Source organism: Bubalus bubalis, chromosome 5 (assembly GCF_019923935.1).
Source record: "Bubalus bubalis isolate 160015118507 breed Murrah chromosome 5, NDDB_SH_1, whole genome shotgun sequence".
NCBI lineage: Eukaryota > Metazoa > Chordata > Mammalia > Artiodactyla > Bovidae > Bubalus > Bubalus bubalis.
In genome coordinates, this window is record NC_059161.1 from 97908651 (window position 1) to 97922753 (window position 14103).

The 14103-nt window shown below is 50.4% G+C and overlaps 1 protein-coding gene across 9 annotated transcripts in view; it reads left to right on the top strand.

Annotated features, from left to right (window-relative positions):
* TENM4 (teneurin transmembrane protein 4) overlaps window positions 1–11888 on the top strand; it is a 1425092-nt gene extending 1413204 nt beyond the window's left edge. For all 9 annotated transcript variants that reach the window (XM_044944048.2, XM_045165964.1, XM_045165965.1 and 6 more), the window contains 2 exons: window positions 5500–5642; window positions 8620–11888. In XM_044944048.2, coding sequence (XP_044799983.2) covers window positions 5500–5642; window positions 8620–9378 — 902 coding nt within the window. In that variant the 3' untranslated portion in view covers window positions 9379–11888. The remainder of the gene's footprint in view (window positions 1–5499; window positions 5643–8619) is intronic.
* The last annotated feature ends 2215 nt before the right edge of the window (window positions 11889–14103 follow it).

Below are 14103 nucleotides of genomic sequence, written 5' to 3' on the forward strand. Positions count from 1 at the left end.
GTTAGTCTTAGGTGGAACCATTTTGAAGAAAGGCAAATTCCAAAGCAAATACATAGTTTCATTAACATAGCTTAAGAGAAACATTTCCGTAAGAAAAAGGCATTGGTGAGCTCAAGGTTTGAGAAAAGTTAAGTTCGGGTGGAACCAGGTGTCGTCATGGCAACACAGAATTTTAAGAGAAAAAAATCTGACACGTGCAGCCTATTTCCTCTGTTTAGAGACCCCTGGCTTTCCTGCCTGTTACCCTCTCAGTAGGATGGTTGCAGGGATAAAACAAGATACATATGATAATCTGCCTAGCACAGCTCATGGCTTGTGTTCATTCCTGTTCCTCTACTATCCAATTTTAAAAGCAGGCTTTGGTCTTCACTACTGTGAAACCAACTTGAGTGTAAAGTGCCCCAGAGGTCACTCATGCCAGAAACGCCTCCAGCAGACTCCTCCCAGCAAGCAGCCACAGCCAGGTCAGACCTCACAAGTCAGAGAGGCTATGGGGATTCAGGTCTGGTTAAAACCAGCCCTTTTTATAGAAGAGTACGTGTACTGGGCAAAAAGTTGGGCATGCCAACTCTCCCCCTCTTTTGTCCCATGATAACACCCTCCTGCCCCATAATTTAAGGCCGTTTGCTTCATCCAACAAGGGCCTCTTCTGTGCAGCCACTGTTTTAGGCACTGGGGATAGAAAGACCATCCCTGCCCTCCAGAAATTCACCCTGCACGAGGCCAGACAGACACGCACTGTGAAGTATGAGAGGCCCGCAGTGAACGTTTGCCTGGTGGTCAGTGAAAGCATCAGGAGACATGTCAGGAGACATGGCTGATTCCGCCCAGGGAACCCCTGATGCATGAGGTCCACTTACGAGTGGACTTTCACCAGGTGACGGGAAGAAGGATGATCCAGGGAGAGGGGGCCGCATGTGCCAAAGTGCAGAAGGCAGCGTGTACAGCCTACACGAGTGCCCCTTAGGCACGTGGTGGCTTCCTGGGCCCCCAAACTTGGTGGCTCAGGCTGGACCTGTTTCTGCTGACAGAGGCCTAGAGGATTAGTCTTCATTCAGAGAAGAATTCTAGATGGTCCTCTAAAGAGCTAGAGTCCCAAGAGTGGGCAGGAAGAGAGGACACAGTGGTAAGCAGGTGAGATGAAAACCTCCTTTGGACCTGTGGATGCACAGGAATATCCCAACAAGGTTTCCCATCGTTCACCCTGCTCAGCTCGCTGCCAGCCCTAGAACACCTTAGTGGGTTGTGAGGATGTTCAACTTATATCTGTCTGGATTAAGCTTGCCCTGTGCCTCATCCTCCAGTGAGCTTCCTGGTAGATGACTTGGCAGGTTACTGTAGCTGATGAAAAAATGGTGCAAAAAACCATTTTACTACCAAAAGCCAAGATGCAACTAGTTCTCACTGCTAATCACTAAGTCACTTCAGTCGTGTCCGACTCTGTGCGACCCCAGAGACGGCAGCCCACCAGGCTCCCCCGTCCCTGGGATTCTCCAGGCAAGAACACTGGAGTGGGTTGCCATTTCCTTCTCCAATGCAGTAAAGTGGAAAGTGAAAGTGAAGTCGCTCAGTCGTGTCCAACCCTCAGTGACCCCATGGACTGCAGCCTTCCGGGCTCCTCCGTCCATAGGATTTTCCAGGGAAGAGTACTGGAGTGGGGTGCCATTGCCTTCTCTGAGTTCTCACTAGACCTAAACATTTAGCTTCCACATAGGCTACCTGCAACCTCATTCACATCCAGCAATGACAATGATAAAAAGAGCATCTTTTTTCCAAAAATGTCTTCAAGAGTCCTGAGATAGACTCCAATATAGGGTCTTAGGGCTTCCCAGGTGGCTCAGTGGTAAAGAAATCTGCCTGCCAAGGCAGGAGACACAGGTTTGATCCCTGGGTCAGAAAGAGCCTTTGGAGGAGGAAATGACAACCCACTCCAGTATTCTTGCCTGGAGAATCCCATGGACAGAGGAGCCTGGTGGGCTACAGTCCATGGGGTTACAAAAGAGTCGAACACAACTTAGCAACTGAACATGAATGCATAGGGTCTTAAGCCTGTATTGGATAGACTTATATCACATGATGACCTCTGAATCAGCCACTATGGCTGGGGAGATAGAATGTACTGATTGATTGGCTTAGCCTAGGTCATTCACATGCTCCAATGAGGAATCCTTAGGTGGAGTCAGCATCCCTAAAAATACACGCATACCTCAAAAAGAGAGCAAAGGCAGAATGGGATGCTAGGAATGCAACTTTAAAATGTCCACCACTGATCCCTCATATACACCTTTGCACTTGACCATCCCTGTTGCCTGTGAGATGGGGAGTACTGACCCCATTTACAGAAGCAGAAAGTGAGGGTCAGAGAAGAAAAGGAACCGGCCCAGGTAGAGGGGGCGAGGCTGAGCTTAGACCGCTGCTCTGTCTGACTCCAAAATCCTCATTCTTAGGTGAGTTCTCTCTGTAAAGTGCACAGCTGTGTTCATGTAAAAGGGATTGTTATTCTCCGTCACTGTTCCAGGCAGCCATGCTGAGGTCTGAGATGAATTGGTGAAGAGCTATTTAATGTGAGGGAACGTCTACCTCTGATGTCATAGGAAAGAAAGGGAACATTCCCAACTCTTTAGAAAAGCACAGTAGAAAAACCAATGAATAAATCAGTTTTCAGCATTTTTCCTAAAGGCATAACGAGAAAGTTTCCCACCTTCCATCACTTATAATTAAGGCCCAGGCCTCTTTTCAGCCCCCTGGTTTCCTGGGAATTCTCAGTACTCCTGATAGAAACTTTCCTCTGCAACTACAAATTCAGATGCAAGTTCTAAGCCTCAGGCAAAATGGCTTTGTAGCCATTTTTTTTCCCTCTCCATTCTGTTTGTTTTAATTTCCCAAAGAACCATCTGCCATGATTCATAGAATCAGAGATACTTAGAAACTCAGCGAGTATAGGGACTTTGGAGAAAACTGATCCAAGCGCCTCGTGTTTCAAATGAGGAAACGAAGGTCCAGGCACTTGGAGGCATAGGTGTTTCTTCTCCAAACACAGAAGAAACACAGAAAACCTTCTATGAGCCAGAACCACGCTGAACACTTGTAAATACAGGAAGTTCAATCATTTATATAACAGACAGAACAGTTCCTGCTATATGATGGCCAATTCAAACGGTAACACTGTTAGTATTCTTCTCCATGACTTGGTGAAAACTATTTCTCCCATCAATTTGCAGACAAAGAAACTAAACCTCAGAGAGATTAAGGAAAATGTCCAAGACCAGTTTGTGAGTTGTGGAACCAGCATTTGGACCTGGCTTTTGTCTTGCCTTAACCATGTTCTTTCCCTTATGTGATCTCTCTAGAAGTAGAATTTGGGTTTCCAGTCTTCTCTTTCTACCACCCCTTTGCTTCAGTACCTCCAGGCTTCAAACCCAAGAGATGGACTCTGTAACATCCAAAACGCAAAAACAAGCCCCCCCCCAGAAAAGGCAAACATGAGGCTTTTAGGGTACAGGCAACATGGGATGAGGTTGTTGACCCCCAAAGGGTACTCCCATCATTGGGATGAACTCTGTTTCACCAATGCCTGGACCCTAAGAACCTCCCTGACCAGAGATCTGTCTGCTTGGGAAGAAGCCAAAAGCAGACCTGAATGCCCACTGCCCAGAGTTGCTGGCTCTGAGACTAAATTCTAAATCCTGCCTTCTCCTGACTTCAGATTCAAGTCTCTGGTCACCAAATGCCTTGGCATCTTCGGCTGCCCCTTCCCAAGGAAGGCTGAGCCATGCAGGGACACAGGCTGTCTGTCTGTCTCCTGTGTATGTGTGTTAGACACTCAGTTGTGTCCGACTCTTTGAGACCCCATGAATTATAGCCCACCAGGCCCCTCTGTCCATGGGGATTCTCCAGGCAAGAATACTGGAGTGGGTTGCCATGCCCTTCTACAGGGGATCTTCCCTTGCCAGGGGTCAAGCCTGGGTCTCCTGCATCGCAGGCAGACTGTTTACCATCTGAACCACCAAGGAAACCCTGTCTGTCTCCTGTAGACCCCAGATCACTTCCCGCCTGCCACCTCAGGCTCTTCCTGCCCCAGCCGCCATTTTCCTCTCTGATTCTCGCTCTGCCCTGCTGAACTGCTGTCTGGCTACCCGAAATTTCCCAATACTCACCTGCCCACTCCAGGCCTTGCTTTACACAACAGCTTTTGCCTGAAGTGCCCCCCTCATCTCCACTGAAGTCTGACAAAATTTATACAACTTTCAGTGTCGGGCTTAAAGGCTACCTTCTTCATGAAGACTTATCAGCCTATAGGACCAAAAGACTTCTGCCCTCCGCTCGGCCTTTTTCTCGTGTCAGAGTTATCCATGCCGTGTGTCTCATCTCCCCGCCAGGGTCCTGAGTGTGCAAGCTGAAGGTCTGTGACACCAGTGCTGGGCACGGAAAAGACCCTCAGCCACAGAGGGCCAAGTAACTGATGGCACACCCTCTTTCTTTTCCTCAAGTCTTCCTTTTTTTTTCCCTAAAGTCTTGACTTCCTGATTCCATTCTTCAGTGAGCCAAATGCTCATGACAATATCCCAGCTGAATATCTGTACTGAGTACTTTCTAATTAGTAACCCCCCAGGAATATTATAAAAACCAATAAATCCAATGCCTATGGGGCTCGATCATCAAACCCAATATAGAGACTGGAAATGAAGGCACAGGGAGGTTGGGTGACTTTCTTAGGCTGTCAGAGTAAATAAAAGGCAGGATCGGGGTAGGGGGGTGCGGAACTCTTTGATTGTGGTCAGGCCATCTCCATGGGCTTCCCCAGTGGTTCAGCGGTAAAGAATCTTCCTGAATGCAGGAGACATGAGTTTGATCCCTGGGTCAGGACGATACCCTGGAGGAGGAGATGGCTACCCACTCCAGTATTCTTGCCTGGAGAATCCCATGGACAGAGGAGCCTGGCAGGCTATGATCCATAGGGTGACCAGGAGTCGGATGTGACTGAAGAAACTGAGCACAGGCCAATGCACTTTGGCCCTGAGATTCTAATCTCTGCAGAAAGGATTGGGAAAGGGTTTAAGAGTTTATTTCTTAAGTGAATTTTCTCTTTGAAAGTCATTCATTAAAATCTTCCCTTTGGGTGTGGTTGTCTTCCATGTCTTCTACTGATGTCTAAGGTAGATGCAGAGTGGTCTTCATCCATCAACAGCTGCCCCTGGCTGTGAAGCTGAAGGTCCTTGGGGTAGAGTGACAGTAGAAAGAGGAGTTGGGAAGCCTAGGTTCTGCATGTGTGACATCACTCTCAGATACATCCACAGGAGGGATCACTAGTCCCAAGAGCACACTCGGCTTCCCCGCTATGAAACAGTTTCCGGCGTGCTTTGTTGACTCTCCCACCAGCCGCCCACCACATCCTTACCCCATCCCAGCAACCTTACTCTAGGCTGCCTTCTTAGGGTGTGTCACATCTGAGGTCCACTGACTCCACAGGGATGTTTCTGCTTCTTCTCTCCCACCCAGATGTCAACAGCTGGCTACTCACCTTTGGATTCCAGCTTCACAACGTGATCCCCGGCTATCCCAAGCCAGACATGGATGCTATGGAACCATCCTATGAACTCGTCCACACACAGATGAAAACTCAGGAGTGGGACAACAGCAAGGTAATTCACGCACGTGGCTGACATTACAAGAATGGGTCCCACCAGCTTTTCAGAAAAGCTTAGGCCAATAATAGAAACCAACGTGGTACATTTGCAGTGCTTACCAGAAACTGTTGAGCAAATAACTTAGTGACCCTTGCAAGTCACTATGGACACAGCCATAATGGCACACACATCCTCATGAGCCAAATTAAGGAGTTTTGTATGTTACGCTGAGTTTGGAGTTCTGCACAATGAGCCTTTGTCCCAACCCAGAACAAAAGTACAAGGAGGAAAGGTGCGTTCTAAATACAAATGTAATGTTTCCTGAGCACCCTCAACATGCCTCTGCCCTTGTGTGAGGTGTTCTTTATAAATTAACAACAAAAATATACCCCTGCATCATTGGTGTCATTTTACAGATTTAATGCCTGAGGCTTTCAAATGCCACCCAGCAAAGATGGAGTAGAGTGGGATTCAAACTCAGATCTGTCTGTAGGTCCTCAAAACAGTGTTGCTCTCCCCATCTTCCATTCGTGACACAAAGACTCATAGAATTTCATGGCTATATAGATCATAAAAGCGGTTGCACCTCACCCCCTCACTTCCTGCATCCATTTGTTCATTTCTTCCCACTGCCCCCCTCATTCATAAGGTCTGTACAAGGAGCTGGCTCTTCGAGACCCCATGCTGCAGGAGCCCAGGGAAGGCAGGAATGAATCAGGCCAAGACTGGGCCTTCCAGGGGACCCCTGTCCAAAGGGACAAGAGATTCAGGAGGAAGTCTGGGTTGCAGATGGCATACGGCTGGCAATCAGAAACTGATGCATCTGCATCTCTTACTCCGGCCAGATTCCATGAGGTCTCAGCCTGGCTGTTTCCTTCCCCTAGACTCTGGAGAACATGATGCTGGACCTCTGTTGTCTGATGGCACCTACAACTTCCTCTCCACACTATATTTTCATTTCTGCTTTCTTTCCTGTATCTCCACTAGACCCTGAGCCCCAAGGGGGCAAGTAGTGGGTCTTATTTGGTACCCGGCCTACCACCTTGCACATTTCTCAGGTGCCCAGAAGGAACACTTTTTGTTGAATGACCAAATAGTTGAAAGAGGTAAACAACTCTGCGAGTTCAGTCTTTTCCCCCACTTTACAGAGACCAGAGTTGAGAGAGGAAACTTGTCCAAGGCCAGCTGCAAAGTAGTAGAAGGCGATGAGAGCCCAAGCCCATCTGGTCACAAAGCCTCTCTCTCTCTATGGCCTTCGCCTGCCCCCTGCCCTCTCCAGTCCCACCTGGTCACAAAGCCTCTCTCTCTCTATGGCCTTCGCCTGCCCCCTGCCCTCTCCAGCCCCACCATCCCTCCCCTCCAGGTCCCCCCAGCTGCCCATGGCACTGTCTTCCCAGGGCTGCTTCCAGCCTCTCAGCTGCGCCCCAACTCCAGGCTCCCTCCACCACCCGCTTCCAGAGCCACAGTCCCTGACGGCCCCTTTGCCAGCCTCTCTTGTCAATGAATTATTGATTTCTGCCCTTGGCAAGCATCGGAGATCTTTGTTGTTGAGCACTCTGGCTTTCGCGAAACTCGAGGAAATAATTGTTCACAGACAGGGTTCTATTAATTATAAAGAGGACTTAATTTCAGCGAGAAGCTAATGGACCTGTTTCTAAAGCTGTTTGCCTGAGTTGCTGACAAGGCCGTGCAGCCTGCCTGAAAGTGGCTTCCTATAGCTCCCTGAGCCATGGGAGGGCCAGGTATGCCAAGGAGACGGGCCCAACCTGTTCCCTAAAGCAGCCAAGAGCAGGGGCACGTAAAGAGCCTCCAGGAAGCATTGTAGAGACAGAGGCCATCCTTGAAAACCATTTCTAAATGTGGCAGAGAGCAATAAAGCAGGTTAAGAGGATTCATGGACTTCCCGGGTGGCACTAGTGGAAAAGAACCTACCTGCCAATGCAGGAGATAGAAGAGATGCGGGTTTGATCCCTGGGTCAGAAAGATCCCCTGGAGGAGGGCACGGCAACCCACTCCAATAGTCTTGCCTGGAGAATCCCATGTGGCGGGCTATAGTCCACAAGGTCACAAAGAGCTGCACATGACTGAAGCAACTTAGCACGCACACAGAGGGTTCACATAAACCACTGCTTTCCATCTTACTAAGCCCCTAGCCAAGAGTACACCCTCGTCATTGCCGCACCTGACATCACCCCCTCATCCTCCAGGTCCCAACTCAGGTGTGAGCCTGTCCTTGAACCCCGCCTTCTCCACCTCGCCTCTCTGCCTCCAGGCTGACATGTCCTGAGCTGTGTTTGCTCCTCCCGACTTCAGTAGCCCTTGAACTGAGCCTCTAGAATCAGAAAGACCTGGGTTCAAATGTTGGCTTGAATACCTACTACTGTATGACTATGGGCCAGTCTCAACCTCTTTGAGCCTTAGCTTCTCAGATGTAAAACCAGAATAATAATACCCCTACTGTATAAAGCTATTGTGAAGATCCAACAAGATAACGAATGTAAACTATTCAGCTCAAAGACCAAAACATGTTGGCTATAGCCATTACGGTCACTTCTCTTAGGCCACCAGTCCTCACATTTGATTGTAGTTCCTCGTTGTACGTTTGTCTTTCCCCACGAAACAAGGAGTTCTTCGAGGACAGGGATGATATCTGCTTCGTTGTTGTGACCCCAGTGCCGAGAAAGCAAGTGAGCCCAGAGTAGATGCCCCCTGAGCAGCCTCTGAGTGGAAGGAAGGGTTAAATACATGGGTGCTTTTACGGCGAACCCTGGATAATGGGTTCAGCGTCACCATTTCCCAGACCAACAGAGTGCTTAACGGCAGGATAGACGCTGCTCGCACAGGGGCTGGGTGTCCTGGTGGTCAGCAGTAGAGCTAGATGCTACAGGTTAGTATACTTGTATAAGTTAGACTTGGTCATGCAGGCTGATTCTCCAGTTCCCTGGTGGTTTCCCCACTTTATTTCACTCTCTCTTTCTCCTCCCCACCTCAGTCTATCCTCGGGGTGCAATGTGAAGTGCAGAAGCAGCTCAAGGCCTTCGTCACCCTGGAACGTTTTGACCAGCTCTATGGCTCCACAATCACCAGCTGCCAGCAGGCCCCAGAGACAAAGAAGTTTGCATCCAGCGGCTCCGTGTTCGGCAAGGGGGTCAAGTTCGCCTTGAAGGATGGCCGCGTGGCCACAGACATCATCAGTGTGGCCAACGAGGACGGGCGGCGGGTGGCTGCCGTCTTGAACAACGCCCACTACCTGGAGAACCTGCACTTCACCATCGATGGGGTGGACACCCACTACTTCGTGAAACCAGGGCCTTCGGAAGGCGACCTGGCCATTCTGGGCCTCAGCGGCGGGCGCCGGACCCTGGAGAACGGGGTCAACGTCACCGTCTCCCAGATCAACACGATGCTTAACGGCAGGACTAGACGCTACACAGACATCCAGCTCCAGTATGGGGCCCTGTGCTTGAACACGCGCTACGGGACCACTCTGGACGAGGAGAAGGCGCGGGTGCTGGAGCTGGCCCGGCAGAGAGCCGTGCGCCAGGCCTGGGCCCGTGAGCAGCAGCGACTTCGGGATGGGGAGGAGGGCCTGCGGGCCTGGACCGAGGGCGAGAAGCAGCAGGTGCTGAACACGGGGCGGGTTCAAGGCTACGATGGCTTCTTCGTGATCTCAGTCGAGCAGTACCCGGAACTGTCAGACAGCGCCAACAACATCCACTTCATGAGACAGAGTGAGATGGGCCGGAGGTGACAGAGAGGACCATGGCCGGGACTTCTTGCCAAAGACAGCTACTCTTTTGTGGCCGCGGACCTGACTGTGTTGTACTTTAAAAAAAAAAAAAAATCCTTTTTTTAACAAGTGCAAAAAAACAACAACAAAAAAGATACTTGGTTGCATTGTAACTCATGCAACATCCTTTTTGTTAAGAAAAGAAAAACACAGATTTGGCCTTCACACATTTTTTGCAAAGAACAGAGGGTATTTTTTTTTCTGTAGTGTGATCACAATGAAAACTTGACTGTCTTTTGTTCCCTTTTCCTTGAGGAGTTTTCTTTGTTGTTTGGGGCACATTTCTCTTCGCTGAGATGCAGCCCCTGGGGTGTGTCCTCGTCTGTCCCCAGGTCCCCAGTGTGATGTGAGACATGAGTGTCTGTGCTAACTTGTCCACGTGCAAGGCTATCTTCCACGGGGGTCGGGCAGGAGTGAAGGGTGCGGAGAGTCATGGGCCGGGAGCAGATTTCCGGAGGGCCTGGAAAGAGGGTCTGCAGGACCCGAGGATCTTTGGCCAAGCTCCCGCAGATAGGTAGGGGGGCTTTTTAACACTGTGTTCCATGCACCCGGAGGACCACGGATGGTTTCATCTTGCTCTGGGGAATTTCATGATCTCACGGCACCTTTTTCAAGCTGCCCCAAACTCCTGTCCAAGCTTTATATTTTGATGCTAAACGAAACCCCCAACCCCTTTTGCAAACCCTGTGTAGCTGTCAGTTGCCACTCCCATGCTGGGACGGAGCACGTGTCTCCCGGGTCTTTTTCCCAGTCTGGCAACCTCGTCCTGGGGACTAAGAGGCAGAGGTACCCAGGGCGTCTGTGGTTGGTCAGTCCTCCCGTGATGTTCCTTATTCAGCTCCTCTTCTCTCCCAAAGCCAGATGTGAGAACCGGCACTGCACAGCCGGCCCTCAGTGTGGGCACCACGCCTGGAAGAGAAGGTCACCCACAGCAAAAGGATGGCATTGGTGGCAAGGATACCAGCCTGCCTTCCGAGGTGAAGCCCTCTCCCCCAGGACTCTGGGCATCTTCCCTCCATTGCTCAGCTGCCACCACTGAGAACTAGGAGTGTGGAGAGAGGTGCCTGGTGGCCTTCGGTTCCGGAAAAGAGGTTTAAGGAAAAGTCAGCCAAAGAGAGGAAGGCGTGAACCAAGCATGGTTCTAACCAGCTCCCGAAGGCATCTCTGCTTCCCTGTTAGTGTTGGGCTAACTGCAGAGCTTGGGATGCAGGAAATGCCTTCTGTGAAGTTCTTCTAAAACAGATGACAGTTTCTCCCCTCTAGAGGAGCCCAGCCAGGGTTTTAAAGCGAGATGAAGGAGCAAGGAGGAGAGAAGAGAGAACTTGGTGTGGCCTGGCAGCATCAAGCTGCCCCTCCAGGACTAAGGGCAGTGCCCGCAGACGCAGGAAGCCAGGCTACAGTTGCCCCTGTGAAGACCCACGCCTGAGGTCAGTGGGTAGAGGCTTGTGGCCAGCCCACACCTGCAAGGCTTGTCCGGGAGAGGCAGCCCCCACTGGGCTGGAGGGGAGTATTGAAGGGAGGGGAGCGCCTGGGGCTCCTTGCTCCTGTCTCATCTGCCTAATTACCATCATCATTACCTCTCACACGAGGCTCTGGGAGACCAGGAGCGGAAGCCAAATGTTCCCTTTTAAGCTGGGCTTCTTAGAAAATGGGACTTCTATGGGTTACATTTTACATTAAGTGTGGAAAATGAATTCTGAGTCTGAGCTCTTTCCCCGTGGAAACCTTGTTGGACTGACAAGCTCACGGCACCTTTATAGCCTTACTCACAGAGTCTTCAGAATATTCCAGCAGTGAACGAAACCGAGAAGGTCTCTTGCCGCGTGAGAACTGGCGCAGCGTGCGGGCCGGGGGCCTGCCTGGTGGAGGGAGGCCCCCACAGCTGCTCGGGAGAGGAGGTCTCGCCTGACGTCGTTCCACTGGGACGAGAGGACGCGTTTCTCTAAGTGCTCTTCCTGTTTCCAAAAAAAAACGTGACACTGCCGTGCCAGTGCATCTTGGCCTGTTTGTCCACCGCGTCCAGAGCTTGGCCGAGTCAGATGGCAGGGCTTCCGGGCCCACCGTGCAAGGCGGGGGCTGGTGGCGGCGCCCATCTGGCGGGATCCTTCTTGAATAGGATGGAAGATAGTTGGGCCTGAAGAACACATTTTGGTTTTTATTTTCAACCCAGAATAGACATGCCTCTCAAATGTCATCTTGATGGAAGGGGTCCTTGAGCAATGGGGCCCTGCACGTTGGCCTAGATGATCACTTCCACCCTGACCTCCTGACATCAGTCCAGACCTGCTGGGAACGTCAACTTGGAGGTCAGAGCCAAATGAACCATCTCCCTGTACCTCCCCAACCCTCCGACTCTCCAACCCCAAAGTCACAGTGACTCTTAAAGATCAAAGTCACAGAAAATTACTGAACATTCCATTTCTTTAAACGAATGATGTTCTATTTTTTCCTGGGCTACACACCACCAAGGAGGCCTAGCTGCTGTTTGGGAGGAAATGGGAGCACCCCCAGCCTGTAGAGAAAGGGTCTCAAGTGTGGGGCAGGCAGCGTCGTGCACCGCGGTTTCGCCTTGTGCGGTTGCTACTGGAGATGGTGCTTCTGGCTTCGGCCCTTGTGAGTCGCTTCGCGTTCGAGCCAGCAGGTGACTCAGTGCCTCTCCTCGCAGTGTCTTCCCGCTGCGACCAGCGGTCCCAATGTCACAGCAACAGTCTGACGGCATAAGCCAGTGTTCCCAGTGCCAGCCTAATGGCCTCCAGGCATCAAATCCCATCTTTGATGGCACCTGCCCTTTTGACATTAACCAGCCAAAACGTGTCCCTTCCCTCGAGTGACAGCCCTCCCTCCCTGGCCCTGGTCCATCATTCTGCAGGATGACAGCTTCTGTCCCAAGAAGATAGAAGAGTTGTTTGGGGAAGCTTCTTTAGAAGAGCTCCTACTTCCTCCTGTATCCTCCACAGCTGCCGTCAGCCTCTCTGCCATCACCTTAAATAGGACTTCAGTGATTCCCCAACTTTGGTTTTATAGGATGAGATTTCCTTTTCACCCACCCACCAGACAGACATCACTGGAGGGGGGAGCTATGACAACAGGAAGAAGGCGAAGAAACTCCACGGTAAATGGCCCCTGATGCTTGCCACTCAGAACTGTTTGCTGAGAACTAAACCACGGAACAGACCAGTACCTGATTTCTACCTAGGGATGGAGGACTTGAAACCATTTCTAAGAAACTGACCAGAAGTTGAAAATGGCCAGAGGGTGTGATTCTAATGAATCAGGATGAGGTGGGGCTGGGAGCAGAAGGTGATGTAGATGCGGAAGGTGAATAAAACGGGGCAGTGTTTTCATAGACACGTAACGGGGCTTCCCAGGTGACAATAGTGGTAAAGAACCCGCCTGCGAATGCAGGAGACACAAGAGACACAGGTTCAATCCCTGGGTCAGGAAGATCCCCTGGAGGAGGGCATGGCAACCCACTTCAGTATTCTTGCCTGGAGAATCCCATGGACAGAGGAGCCCGGTGGGCTACAATCCATAGACTCGTAAAGAGCTGGACACGACTGAAGCAACTTAGCACAACAAGGAATCAGATTTGTTTTTTTTTAAAAAAATAACCTCTTTAGCTATGACTTTTAAGTACCACCTTTAACAATGGCAGGGTTTTCCAATATGCAAAGACAAGATTTCCCCGTGAAATCTTAGAATAGTTTTACATTGGTAACCTTGTACCTGCAGTTGCCACATGGTGAGGACTGGGACACTGAGCTAGGTGCCCAGGAGGAAGGAGTCGGCCAGGCCTCAGCAGGGTCTCGGATTTTGGGGTTTGTTCCCCCGGTGCTGAAAGTCAAGTCTATCTACCCCCTCACAGTGGCCACTAACACCCCAGCTGTGGCTCCCGGTCCCAAGCTAGGGCCCGCCTCCTTTTCCTTCCCAGAAAGAACCCAGTCTCCTTTTCCCCTTGGGATCCTCATTTAGGACTAAAAGCCCTCTATTGAAGGTTCATAATTCCCAGGTAGGTTTATATACTTGTCTGTATTTTATTGGACAGGAGGAAATTAAAGAACTCTGTAGTTCAAGGCCCTTTCATTTAACCTTCGAAAAACAGCAAACTCATTTTAAAGACTCATTGCTCAGGTGATAGAAACTTGATCCTTTCCAACCTTTACATTCTCAAAAAACCAGCCTTGTGTACATGACCGCCCCAGACAGCGGGCCGATGTTGGGTTTCTTACCCTCTCTGGAATGCCAAAGGCATGATACCAGGTGACCTCATGGTCCCCAAGAACATGTGTTTGATTCTGAGGGCAAACTGCCAATGGAGAATGAACGCTCCAGCAGGCTCCGCTAGCCTGGCAGAAGCTGAGTCACAGACGTCTGGTGGTGCCCGGCAGCCCCGGATTCACCAACACCAGAATCCCACTTTTCTAGACCCGCCTGATGTTCTTCAAGACTTCTGAACCCGCAGCTTTGGCAACGGGACTCTCCCAAGCTGCCTCTGGACGACCAACACTGGAGACTCTGGCCTTACCATGTGGAAATAATTTTCCTGAAGTCTGGAACTAATTTTGAGAAGTTTTTTTTCTCAACACTTTTGTGTTTCTAACACTGTATTCTTGACTGTGTAAATACCGACAAGGCTGTAAATAAATGCAGATGTAGATACCTTCTAGAAAAGAAAAGAAAAAGGCA